At 43.3% G+C, this 14,485-nt stretch overlaps 1 protein-coding gene across 4 annotated transcripts in view; it reads left to right on the forward strand.

Moving 5' to 3' along the window:
• The window catches only part of SLC8A3 (solute carrier family 8 member A3), a 332,512-nt gene that overhangs the window by 246,054 nt on the left and 71,973 nt on the right, over positions 1 to 14,485 (forward strand). For 2 of the 4 annotated variants that reach the window (XM_066608406.1, XM_066608408.1), the window contains exon 3: positions 11,619 to 11,725. The exons of the other annotated variants lie outside the window; for them this stretch is intronic. In XM_066608406.1, coding sequence (XP_066464503.1) covers positions 11,619 to 11,725 — 107 coding nt within the window. The remainder of the gene's footprint in view (positions 1 to 11,618; positions 11,726 to 14,485) is intronic. 4 annotated transcript variants of the gene reach the window in all.

The following is a 14,485-nucleotide window of genomic DNA, read 5'->3' on the forward strand; positions in this document are numbered from 1 at the left end:
CATTTCGTCGCGGGAGCGCCGGCCGCGGCGGGGCCGCTTCAAAGCCGCCGCGGCCTTACAAAGTACGTTCGCTCATCTCTATTGGTTAGCCATTCAGCATACATTCACATATATCGGAAGATCTATACACATGTAGTGCGCTGCAAAAAAATGCTTGTGTGCGAGAGCTCAAAAAGTGTATGTTTATTGATGCTAGTGCCATGATATTTTGAAGAAAATGACTACATAATTTTAAACACCTCTCTTTAGAAAATTGGCCAATTTTAGAGAGTGTACATGGAAATGTCACAATTTTATGTCACGTTTACTGTAATATTATGCTGACTAATATGACTGTTTATGTTGTGGTGAAACATAATGAGATTCTAGGTGATCTGCAAATTCGTATCTAGTTCTACAATTTAAAGAGCGTTAGATTTCCTACTGAATTCACATATCATTTAAAACTTATACGTGGGAATAAATTGTATAAATAATACTATTTTTCATGCCCGTTTGTGACAGAATTCCTACTTGTTATAGATAGGATGTAGTTCTGATTGGTCGCTTCCCAAATTTGCTATAAAGTGGTGACAATCTGTATAGTAATCCCCTCTTCAGAGGAACTGCATTTTAAAAAAAATAAGGGGCAGGGACCAAAGGTGCAGGAAATAAACACTAGGGACTTCCATCATGAGTCCAAAAAAATGTCACCATAATGGGAGGCTCAGTCTGTTACCATTGGTATTCCTACTCCTCTGTGGATGATAATTGGATATATCTCTAATTATTTATAGAATTAAACCATTTTATTCTGAGGGTCAGACTAACAGGACCCATTGCAGGTAGCAGAGCCTTACTGTCAATCGTCACTGACCAGCAGAATTCTGCTCATGCTTAGCTAGTTGACTGGCTAATGGCCCATTTAGACAGAAAGATTATCGCTCAAAAGATGTAGCTCAAGCGACTTTTGAGCGATAATTGTTTTTTCATTTACAGCGCAAGATGATCGGTCAAGATAAGCAATCACCTTACGCTGCCAGCGGAGGATGCCACCTTGTGCTGCCAGCGGGTGTCCCTGCTTGTCTTCTGCATCCAGCTGTTCTCTGCTCCAAGCACCCGGCTGTTATACAGCTGAGCGCTCGGAGCGGAGGATGCAGAAGACAAGCCAGGTGTCCCCACTTGTCCTCTGCATACAGATGTTTTCTGCACGGAGCGCCTGGTTGTTATACAGCTGAACGCTCCGTGCCGGATATGGAGAACAGAACTGGACCGCTCTGTTCTTCATACTCAGTTGTATCCCGCTGTGAATCCCTGATAAGGCTAAAAGACGCCGATGAGTGATGGCATAACGAAAACTGCACGATGTAAGTGCAGTTACACACAAGGATTACCGCTCAAAAGACGGCTTTTAAGCGAATTTTGAGCGATAATCGTTATGTCTAAATGGGCCTTAAGTGAATATGCATGGTGTAATGATGCTAATAGTATTGCGTGATGGTAACATAACAACAGTATTTTAGGCTGAAAAAGGACACCTGTCCATTCAGTTCAACCTTTTATTTTTCCCTCAATGTTGATCCAGAGGAAGGCAAAAAACCCTAATGGGATAGAAGTCAATTTTCCTCATTTTAGGGAGAAAAATTCCTTCCTGACTTCCAAGTCTGGCAATTGATATAATCCCTGGATCACTGACCCTTCTGAATTAGGGCTCATGTCCATGGGCGGGTTTGAATTCCAGGATCCGTGTGGTGTACCTGCGAGGATGATCCGGAGTTCAAGCCGCCCATAGACTATTAATGGGCTCCCGCAGCTTAATTAATTTATTGAAGTCAATTAAAGCCATCCGATCTGCGACACACCCGGAACTGTCACTCCGGGTGTGTTGTGGGTCCCACAGGAAAGCAGGAGATTTTTTTTTTTTTAAATTTCCACTGTGCATGTGTGGGGGACATGCCGGACAGTGGGCCGGCCCACATGCACAGAGGAGACGCTGGACGACCCACACGCATCCGGAATGTCCTCATGCCGCGGGCAGGGTGGGATCCTGCGGCGTGGCTCCTGCCCACGCAACCCGACCCACCCGTGGAAATGAGGCCTTAATAAGTGACTATAACATGTAATATTGTTACACTCAAGAAAGGTGTCCAGGCATCCTTGAGGGAGTTTTCCATCACCATGTCCTGAGGCAGAGAGTTCCATAGTCTCTATCCCATGATTCATCAGCACAGCATTAACTAGAGGCTATGTCACTTTTGTCTGCTTAGGAGTACGGTTTAATTATCATTAGCTCCTATAGTCTTTTAAATGAGTTACAGACCATAAGTATACAATCAGGAGGATGAGCTGTGATCTCCTCTATTATAACTGTGTGATACTCATCCATAACTGTGATAGAAGTCTCTGCGTCCCCCTGTGGTAGGGATCATGTAAACTCAAACTGAGAATCTGACTGCAAATTGAATCTATAGCCCAATATATATCTCAGCTGGTCACAATTGGGCATCTAAGGGAAAAGAGGCAGGAGTTTCAGATAGAAAAAAACTAACCAAGGTAAAACTACCCCACTTATATGGTATATACTAGGGGAATAGATACATAATAAATGAATTAAAAATCACTAAAATAAGCCTTGTAAGGAATCAGGGGAGAAAAAAATAGAGGGGTTGACAGTTTGGCTTACCAACTCCACAACCCTGGATATTTGGAACAATAAAGGACTAGTGCTTTGATTCATATGCGCTAGAAGAATTACAGGATGTGATTTGCTTGTTGTGGAGTCATCCACTGGCTGATTGTCTGGAGGTCAGAGCGTTGACAAGCATTACATTATATCAAAACCTGAAAGAGTTTTTCTAGTCACAGGCATCAGAAAGTTTTACCATTAAAGTCTGAATTAATTACAAGAAGTTACAAATGTTGCATAAACTGTGTCCCTTGATTCCTCCATTAGAAGAATAATGAAATATGAAGGACTCTTATCTCTAGGAGAAACTGTGAGATTGAAACAGTGATGTCAAGAGACTCACGCCTTGAAATACCGTATTAGTATTCTAGTGGGTAGTCGGGCTTATTTAACACTTGAGTCTCATACACAGCATACCGGCAAGCTGCCTGATTATTTCTATTAATCGAAAATATTGATTACATAAAGGCTCTAAATCTATTTCAAATACATGGGGATACAAGTAAAATGTGGATGTAATTGAATGAAGTGGACCAGCTGAATACACCGTTGCTCAGGCTGTATGGAGGTACACCCTGCCCTTGCAACTCTGCACTACCAAGCCAAAGGTACTCTAATTGCCACCACTGTATTACGGAGATGTTGTATTCTAGTGATTATCCCAAAGCGTTGACCTAGAAGTATATGTATTACTGTGTAATTCCGTGAAACAGTGAGTGCCCTACAATGTTAAAGGGCCACTCTGGTGAATTTTTTTCATTAATTACCTAGCTAGTGGCCCACTATACACAGATATGCCTGCTAGTATTACCTTGTTTAGTTATTCCTGTCTCTCTGAAACTCCTGGCATCCTTCTCAGGTGGTCATTTGATCTCCATTTTGACCACCTGAGATTTACTTGGGTTTATAAATTCTCAGATTAGTCAGTTTCCGAGTCATCAGTAAGGCCTCATGCTCACGGCCAGGTCGGATTCTGACTGCAATATCTTGCAGCAGAATCAGACCCGGTGCCCCAGCAGTAACCCCCAGAGACCCATACTCACCTGCCTGGATCTGCCACGAGTGTCTCGGCAGGCAAGCTGGCGTGCATGCACAGTGCGGAGCATGGCGCGCCGGCGCTGTGCGGTGACGCGGATTCCCGCGATACTTCTGCAGTGCTCACTGCGGAAGTCCCGCAGGACGGATGGCTTCCATTGACTGCAATGAAAGCCTTCCATTGACTGCAATGGAAGCCTTCCATTGACTGCAATGGAAGCCGTCCGTGCAATTTTCCACGACAAATGGAGCATGCTGTGACTCTCCCCGTGAGCGGAAAATAGCAGTTGATTTCCGCTCGTGGGCAGGAAAGAATCTTTTAACATAGCTTGTCTATGGACAGACATTGCTGTGGAATTCGCAGCAGGCCACTGGCTGAGAATTCTGCAGCGAAAATCCATCCTTGAGTATTGGGACAAATTCCTGTGATGTTACTGTCACAGTTACTGCTGGTTCCTATCACACAGTTATAATGAAGGAGATCACTGCTCATCCACCTGACTGTACAATTTTAGTCTATAGCTTATTCAGTTGTATGTAGAATACTAGAGGTAGTGGCAGTATTGCAGAGGTGGTACAGGCTGAGGCTGCTCATGTGATGCTTTGCTGATGCATCAGTAGTGTTAGTACATCACAGAAAAAGCGAGCAAGGAGAAATCTACAAATCTAGATGATGGCTGTTAAGCATCAGGCAGGAGGCTGCACTGCATGGAAGTAACTGCAATATACATAGACTTCCTGAGTGTCACAGGCAATCAGATGAGGAGTGCAGGAATGGAGAAATGTGTTTATGGCTCTTTAATATATAATATGCTGTTCTGTAACTAGCAGTATAGGTGCGACTATAAAAATTTGAGGTATAGGCAGTGCTATGAAAAAATGGGAAACCAGATCTGGTGTAAACAGCAACGCAGCGAATGGGAAACACCCAAGCAAAATATAAGAATTTGGCCCCTTTCAGGAGCTACTTGACACTGTCACATTCCCAGCCATGCGTAACACGATATTCTGGTGCCTCATTTCATTCTCATGACTCCGGTACATTTTTAACATCCTTGTTTGCTAACATTACAGTGCCTGTCCTGTGCAGGTTCTTTACACCCCTTTAAATGGGAACATTGCAATCTAGAATTGGCCTGCTCCGTTATATATAAAATTATATAAATTCGTGGACTATTGGTCGTTTCTTTGATATACAGGAGGGTAGTGATAGGTGATGCAATGGTATCACACCTGGACCATGAGGGGGCCCAAGTAATTTTTTCTGACATAAGACATTTCCACTATTTTAGGGCATATGCAGTTTCAGTGTGTGAAAATCACACCCTTCTTACTTTTTTTTTTGGTTGGCATTCACTGCATTTTTACTGCGTGCCGGGGAAAAAAAAAAAGCAAGAAGGACCAATTGAAATTTTTTTATACACTGGCTCTTGGCTTCATGGGTAAAAACCCAGTGAATATGTATGTAATGCGTTTTTAACATTAGAAAGTCCAATTGAGATTAGCGTTAAAAAAACGCGCTAGAAAACCACAAGTGTGCAAGAGCCCTAATATGAACCAAAATAGCACATGCCGCAATTGTTTTACACACATGAAAAACGCATGTTAGAATACACCAATGGAAACTGTTGTTTTTAGCTGTTTAGTCATTCCCGACCCTCTGCAATCCTAAAGGCGAGCTCCCTCCATGTTTTTCGGTTTTCCGCTGCTTCTTTCAGTTGTGTGATATCCATGTCAGTATCAGCTCTGACAGAATCAGCCATCGTGTTCTTTGGTGGCCGGGTCTTCTTTAGCCGCTGATCTTCCCAAGCAGTATAGATTTTTCTAGCGACTCTGCTCGCATAACATGGTCAAAATCCATGAGCCTGAGTCTGGTCATCATCTTGCCCTCGAGTGATATATCGGTATTAGGCCCCCTGCACATGGGCGGAAATTCCGTGGCGGGATTTCCTGCAGAATTTCCGCCCGTGGAAGCTGCCATAGGATTGCGTTAGAAAACACAATCCTAGGCAGACGGCCGCGATTTGTCTGCGCAAAATCACGCACAGAAAACAAACCGCGGCACGCTCTATTTCTGTGCGGGGTTCTCAGAGCCCCGCACAGAAATGTCACTCCCCGGCCGCCGGCTCCGGTCTGCACATGCACATGCGCTCGGGTCGGGTCCCGCTGCGAGAATTCTGCAGGCGGCCTTATACGCTTCAGGACTTTGTTATTCTTGCTGTCGGCATGTTTATTTTCTTGTCTGCGCCATAAGCAACGATTTCTGCAGGTCGTGAAGTTAACTTGTGTCTATTGGCTTATCCTTGGATTCATTTCCCTATGAGAGTGGACTAGGAGATGGAGATAGCCATCTGTTTGGCTCTTGTGCTCAGTTTGGCTTGCCAGTACACACAAGGACTTCTACTTTGTTGCGTGAGCCAGGAAAAACACATGGATGCAACTTCTGGAAGCCATGTTAATTATTACCCTTATACTGGTTATAATGAAATCTTTAAGTAATAGCCAAAACAGTTTTTTTTTTTAAGATTAGAAAAAGTATCTGATTCCAGATATCAATATACGGAGGGCAGAAAGTTATTAATCTGAGGAATAGAAAGATCTTAATGAATATTAATAGTATCCAATGGGTTACATATAAATGGATCTTCACTTCGATCTAACAACTTGTTTCATAGTTCCAAATAGGGAGGTTGAATAACCTTGTTAAAGGGGTTTCCATGACTTAGATTGTGATGAGCCATCCTTAAGATATGTAAACCATATGTAATCGATGGGGATCAGTTGTTTAAAGAGGACATTCTGCTTGCTTCAATGGATACCAGGCACAGATTCGTATATTGTATAGAGGCTGGCTTGGTACAGCAACTTAATCTGCTCGTGGGCCATGTGACCAATGAAGGTGTTGTGACATGCCTGTGAAGAGGCCGCCTTTACCACTGATCAGATATTAATAACTTAATTTAACAAATTCATTTAAACTCCCTATAATACTGCAGCCTGTAACGTAACATTCATCAGTCAGATGGCTTTGAGGAAGCTCAACCCATTCAAGTGAATGAAATTGAGCTACTATACCAGGAACAGCCACTATACAATGTTCAGCACTGTGCTTGGTATTTACTGAAGCAAGTGACTATATGTAGTGGCCCAGAGTTAGTGGTGCCCCTAAATAATGTTATATGTCTGTCTCGTGCCATTGTCTTGTCAGTGTCTTTCATGTAGTGTGCATTTGGTGTGCGTATTGCACCTTTGCAGCACTGAATAGGTTAATGTCTGGGTTATGTTTGGAATTGTATCATGTTGTGTTTCATGTGACTGTGATATACATATGTGTTTGTGAGGTGGATTTAAGTCAGTCTGGAGTCTGCTTCTGGGCCTTCATGCAAAAGTGGAAGTGTGTAAGGTAGTCCATGCAAATGAGTGAACCCCACAGACATTGATCGGTCTGTGTGTGGAGAATGGAGGAAGCTGAGCAATTTCCTTCTGCTTAGCCTGGACCTACTTTACCCAGAATGTGCCAGTGCTACTACTAAGCACTGAGAAAGAGAGAGAGAGAGAGAAAGAAGGACCTCTGCTTGAGAGGAAAGGCACTAGAAGCATGAGTGTTGACCGGTAGAGTGTTGGAAGGAGAAAGAGTCACTGGGAGCAGGATCACACAGATAACTGGGACTGTGGAGTGTCCGGATTACTCAGAGAGTCCTCCCTGTCACACCACCTTCTGTGAGCGTAATTGTGCCAAACTACTGTTGGAAATAGGGATTTGCCGACATTACACTAAACTGACACTACCGACTGTTCCCGGTTTGTCCAAAAGGTTTCCCTGTATGTGAGTTATTGTCGTCATCCAGATTCACCGCAGAGGACGGAATCCTGGTGTAACGAGTGACAAAGAACTTTAAGGTAACTTCAGGTTACTTTCCCCTGTGACCTCCCACAGCAGTAACTTGGACGGATCCCGAGCTACCTCCAGGGGAGGAGATGGTAGAGCCACCGTGCCATAATTATCCTTATCTACCCCCCCATCTCCTCAGGTGTGGGCATGCTCCTCGGACACTGCACTATACTCTTCAAATAGCTAATCAGTGGGGGTTGCGAGCATCGGCAGACCGCCACCAATTTGTTATTGATGACCTATCCTAAAAAAGGTCAGTATCTTTGTCCTGGAAACGTCTTTGATACATTGCATAGTACAGCAGTACGTTTCTGCTGGTTACAAATGGAAGCAGTCAGTATGCTTGATGACAGATACATCTCTGTGCTCTTATAATGCAGTAGGAGGCTAGTATATCTTATATCAGATATAAAGGCTACTCTTTTCAGAAGGCTCTGTGTAGATGGGAATGCCGGGATAGGCTATGAAGCCTGAAGAATTGTTAATGCGACTATAATAGAGACTGTAACTCATAATCCTTACAAGATGCACAATCTAATGTATTTCCAATATTACTCTAGTTTTTATGTAGATTATATAAATATATACTGTGAACTACAAATAGTGATCTAAAGGTGGACATTTCTTTTAGGGCATGTTCACACAGGCGTAAGCGGTGCATTTTGATTGAGCAAATACGCCGTGTGTGTGTGCTACCTAAAAATGGTTATTCCCGCATTGCTTTTGTGTGCGCATGTGCACCACGTATTTGTGCACGCAGTTTTACATACAAAATCATATTGATTTTGTGTGCATACAGTGAATACGCACACCCCTGGTTTCAATGGGGTCTTGTGGTGTCCAAATGCACAGCAAAATAAGTAATGTCATGTATTCACGTAAGCGAACTCCTTGAAATCAATGGGTTCTAGCCACTGCGTAATACACTCATGTGAACGAGCCCTAAGAATGTTTGGTTTGTGCCTTATCTCATAATGTTTTCCTTAATGTTCTCTAATTCGGATGCACCTGCTAAAGACTCAAATGAGCCCTCCATCACTAATATATGCAGACTGGGAAATTCGGAAGATAATCAAACCCTAGGAAGGAAGGAGCGCGGCTTTTCCACACCGCAGGGCATTGCAATGTGATGTTTTGCAGATAATTAGCAAGTGACTTTACTGTGCTACATGTGCATATCTTTACCTAATATTATAAACCACAGACGGATGTCGGCTTTCACATGGTGAAGACCATGTTGTTAATTAACATTAATGAGCTGGAGCAACTGGAAAATAGTATATATAACCTGCTGTGATACATTAAAATAGAAATTACAGCTGCTCTTAAAGAGGACTTGTCCGCTCTCCTGACATGTCTGCTTAGTAAATCCTCGCATACAACTCTAAGGGTGCCTTCACACTGGCATGAAAATTGTGCAAGATTTGTGCGTTGCGAGACACACTAATACAAACCCCATTCTTTCACATTAGCGATGTTTTACTGCATGGCACTGCGATGCGATACCATGTAGGAAACAAATCGCAGCATTTCCTATCTAGCTGTGTGATCGTCCGGTTTTTTTTTCAACAGGGTCGGCAGCAGCAGCAGTACCCGCCCCATTAAAAGCAATGAGAGAACTCTGCAATCCTCTGCCGCAGGATCTTCGCATCCTTTCCAGTGGATGGTGAGGGCGATATTAGGCCGTGAATTACGACCCGATATCGCCCTCGCCAGTGTGTAGGAGCCCTTAGGCTACTTTTACACGTAGCGTATTCGCTACTGAGTTTCAGCATTGGAATATCTGCAGAACATATGTACCAAATTTGCACCTAAATGGTGCTTATTTGGCCGCGTTATGTGCAGATTAGAGATGAGCGGACGTACTCGTTTCGAGTAATTACTCGATCGAGCATCGCTATTTTCGAGTACCTGGCTACTCGGGTGCAAAGATTCGGGGGGCGCCGGGGAGCGGGGGATGGCGTGGTGGAGCGGGGGGTAGCAGTGGGGAACATGGGGGAGCTCTCTCTCTCTAACTCTCCCCCCCCCACTCCCCTCTGCAACCCCCCGCTCGCCGAATCTTTTCACCCGAGTAGAGAAGTACTCGAAAATCGCGGTGCTCGAGTGAAAAGGGGGCGTGGCCAAGTACGTTCGCTCATCTCTAGTGCAGATCTGCTGCTTGATTTAACCATTGTATTTCAAGGGTTGAATTCCGCAGCATAAATAGACGTGCTACGGATTTAGACTGTATGGCGTTTTTCAAAAATATTGCAGATTCGTTGCGAAAATTTTGTAATGCAAATAAGATTTTTTAAATCTGTTCCACGTGGCTTATACTGTAAATACTACCGAATATCCTAAGCGCTGGGTCATTCATTGAATTCAATGAAAGAAATGGTGCATGGACCTGCCCTTGAGTATAAGCCGAGGGGGGCTTTTCAGCATAAAAAATGTGCTGTAAAAGTCGGCTTATACTTGAGTATATACGATAATTCATCAATAGAGACTCCAAATGGAGCACCCAACCCTGATGTGAATGAAGCCATAGTTGTGGAATAACACAGGAACAGCACAGTGCAGAGTTCTAAAAAACTGTGTTCCAGAATTGTTATGTTACAGATTAACAGGTATTGACTAAACAGACATTTCAGCAAGGCTAACAGGTCATCCATAGCCAAATTTGTCTGATGTCATATTGGATCTCTGTTGTGCCCTAACGTTTTGTACAACGTATACAACCCTTCTGCAATCCACTGCTTGTCCTTAGGCATTTAGCTTCCCTAGTATCTGGTACTATAGGACATCTTCTTACCTGTGGGGGGAGGAGCTGTCTTTACAAGTTCAGCTCACACTGCTCTCAGACCTGCAATCAGTGTGTATACAAGCTCTGTCTCTCTCGTGATCTTATATTTACCTTACCTGCTATGTGCACTTATCTTTATGTAGTAGGCATTATATGTTCCCTCCCCAACAGCTAAAAAAATGTCCTAACATCCCAAATACTTACAGAAGCTGAATGCCTAATGACAAGCAGTGGATTGCAGAAGGGCTGCACTTCTTCAGCCTTTATTTACAGTGGTAAAGCAAAAACAAATTAATGATAGTATATTACAAGATTGATGAGACACATCAGCTACTAAATGAACTAAGTTGTCTGAAAAGTTAGGTACACTTAAGGCTCATTTCACAATGACATGATATGACCACATTTTAGCATCTGTATTATGGCTGCAAAACCTGAACCCCAGCAGTTCAGTGGAACTAAATGTGCATCTTCATAGGGTTTTATGGATGGTGACTAAAGTTCAGTTTAGAAGAACCACATCGGGTTTTGTTGTTATGACTGTAATACAGACGATTTAGGCCCCCTGTCCACGGTCGTTGCGGTATCCCGCGGCGGATCTCCGCCGCCTGGGAGCAGGAGCCGCAGACGGATCTCCCCTGTCAGCCTAATCTGACAGATAGGCTGACCGCGGAGAACTGCGGCAATTCGCAGCATGCTGCGAATTGCTGGCCGCGAGCGGAGAATCGCAATGATTCTCTGTTCATGGACACGGGGCTGGCACTTTCCATAGCAACGCTATGAAAAGCTTCAGACGGCGTGATTCGCCGGCGATTTACTGCCATGGACAGGCGGCCTAAGTGTGGTTATACGATAACTGCAATACCAGCCTTGGCACTCACGTGCAAGGCAGAGCCACTACGCTGGTACATGTTATTCCCTACTATACTAGGGTGTGCCAATATATGGTATCTATGTATGGCAGAGTGTTACAGCAATATACTCCCTCAGTAGCAGTACTTTTCCAAAATAGGGTTACACAAGACCAAGCATAATGTACTCTGCTCTACTCTGTCACAATGAAGGACCATGCTTGCAAGATGAAATTCCTGCAATCTTTCCATTTTAAGTACTCCTGCTTGCCATTTAACCTCTTTTCTGCTGTGTTTAAAGAAAATGAGCTAATGGAGCATACATTTCATACATTTCTATCCTTTCTTTCCTTCTGCTTTTTCTTTTGACTCCTATTATTTTTCCATCCACAGCAAAACTATTCAGATCAAAATAATTGATGACGAGGAATATGAAAAAAACAAGACTTTCTACATTGAACTGAGGGCGCCACACGTTGTGGACATGAGTGTGCAGAAAGGTGTAGTAGTAGCTTTGTCAAACTAACAGCCACTGCTCCTGAGTTCTGCTACCCTCAGGGTGGGTAACTGTTGGCACTCCAGTTAGTGGTGGTCCTCATGCCCAATGATAGCCAATTACTACCAGTAGCAGAGCATCAAAGAAGTTCACATTCATTAGAAAGTGGTTTGCCAAAAGTTACTTTACCCTGCATTAAACTCTCTGCTATCCTCATCTATTCCTTTGTGCTCTACCTAACAATTAACATCCGTAAATAATCTTTTGGTTAACACTCTCACTGCTAACAATGCTTTTCCTCTAGATATGACAATAATTCAAACCCTGAAATCAAGTGAGCATGTGAACATCTATGTGACCACAAATCAAAGCTATTCCTGTTCATAGGTGTCATGTTATTATAGAAAGGCAATCGAGAAAAGGGCATGTGCTGGGATATTCACCATATACAGATATAGCAGAGCTAGGATACATGGTTTTGTGTAGGACTTCGGGCAAACTCATTAAATTATGTTAAGAGACTGAATGTAGGGAAAAAATAAAATCCCAGCAATTCCTCCTTTAACATCCTCTTCTCCTAATATTGTAATGAAAACTTTAGAAAAAAAAATTACAACAAATTTTAATTGTTTCTTTCTGGCTGTAGCAGAGGCTTAACCTGAAGCTTCTGGGCCCAATGCAAAACCTGTAACAGGGCCCCCAGTTATAATGCTTTATTCATAGTACTGGGCTCCCTATATAGAAAAAAGAGGCCTTATGGGCCCACTAAGGCTCCTGGGCCCGGGTGCAACCGCATCCCCTGTATCCCCTATAGTTACGCCCCTGGGCTGTAGCAGGAGCCCTTCCTCATAGCCGTGCTCCAATAGGAGACAAAGGATAAGTGTGCCAGTACACCCTGACAATGATCCTCGATAACTGTATGCAGATGATCGTTAATTGCTGGGCTGCACCTAGACTTGCCATTTTAAACAATAGCAAGTCCAGCTGCAGTCTGGCACTTGGCATTAACATAGCATGTAAGGCTGAAAAAAGATATATGTCCATGCAGTTCAGCCTATTACCCCCCAATGTTGATCCAGAGGAAGGCAAAAAACCACAATGAGTTAGAAGCCAATTTTTCTCATTTTAGGGGAAGAAACTTATTCCTGACTCCAGTCTGGCAATCAGAATACTCCGCAGATCAGACACCATTCTGAAGTAATCAGTGACTAAAACATGTAATATTGTATCGCTCAAAAAAAGACGTCCATGCCCCTCTTAAATGCTCTGTATTGTCCCTTATATGAATAATTATTTATGCTAACCATCAGCCGTTTTTTTTAATTTAAACTAAATAACCCCAGTTATGATAACCTCTCTGGGTATTGTAGTCCACCCATTCCATTTATTAATTTAGTTGCCCGCCTTTGAACTTACTCAAGCTCCAACATGATCTATTGAATACCAGTACCCCAAACAGCACACAATATTCCATGTGTGATCTGATCAGTGACTTGTAAAGAGTTAGGACAATGTTCTCATCATGTGTCCCTAGACCTTTTGATGCACCCATGGTCCTATTTGCCTTGGCAGCAGCTGCCTGGCACTGGTTTCTCCAGTTAAGCTTCCAGTTAACTAAAATCCCCAAGTCTTTTTTCATATCAATGTTTCCCAGTGGTTTCCCGTTTGGTGTGTAATGATGACATGTATTTCATCTGCCCATGTGCATAAGCTTACATTTATCAGTGTTAAACTGCATTTGTCACTTCTCTAGCCAATACCCCAACTTATCTGGATCCATTTGCAATCATATTCTGTTCTGTCTTGTGTTAATTACTTTATATAGTTTTGTATCATCTGCAAATATTGATATGTTGCTGTACAATTCCTCCACGTCGTTAATAAATATATTAATTAGTCTTCATGGGGTTGACGCAAATCATCTGCAGCGTGTATGGCCAACCTAATGAACCCTACTTGCTACCTTACAATTTGAAGATGAAATGGGTCATTGGGAAACTAACACCTGTGGTCTCTGCAGGCTTTGGTTCAGGATAATGCGGACTGGCTGTCAAAGACAGTTGGAAAATTTATCAATACTTCACTTTAAAGGAGTTGACCCATAAATAGAAGTTAGGCCCAGGATAGGGGATAACATTTTAATTGCTAGGGGTCTAACTGCTAGGATTCCCATAGATCGTGAGCACGGGGGTCCTAAAGTGATCACATCTTCGCTCCCTTCATTTCAGTGGGACTGCAAGAGATAGCGGAGCTTGGGAATCCTGCTAACTCTGGCAGTTCCATTGGAATGAATGGAGTGGTGGTTTGCAGGTGTGACCACTGTTGCTTTCATTCAGGGACCTTCTGGACCCCCATTCTTGTGATTGGTGGAGGTCCCAGTGGTTGGACAGCTACTAATCAGCTCGTTATCCACCATTTGGTGGGATAATGATTCAATCATCCTTTTATAGGTTTAGAGTGCTTTTAACTCCAAGATGACTCACAATGTGCAACAAACTGCTAAATGAGAAATTCAGCACTGCTACATTTCTAAATGAATGTTACAACGTGGGAAGCCCCAAAATGTCATGTACAGATAGTTCCCTACTTGCAAACAGGTTCCGTTCCAGGAGCCTGTTCGCAAGTACATTTGTTTGTATGTCCGAACAAATGTTTGTATGGAGTGGGATCGCGGATGGATCACGCTCCATACAACGTCGGGTGCAGGCTGTTCTTACAGCGGGCACCCGGCGCCAGCAGTTCCGACAAGCCTCGGTGCTCGTCA

The sequence above is a fragment of the Eleutherodactylus coqui genome, chromosome 6, assembly GCF_035609145.1.
Source record: "Eleutherodactylus coqui strain aEleCoq1 chromosome 6, aEleCoq1.hap1, whole genome shotgun sequence".
NCBI classification, from domain to species: Eukaryota; Metazoa; Chordata; class Amphibia; order Anura; family Eleutherodactylidae; genus Eleutherodactylus; species Eleutherodactylus coqui.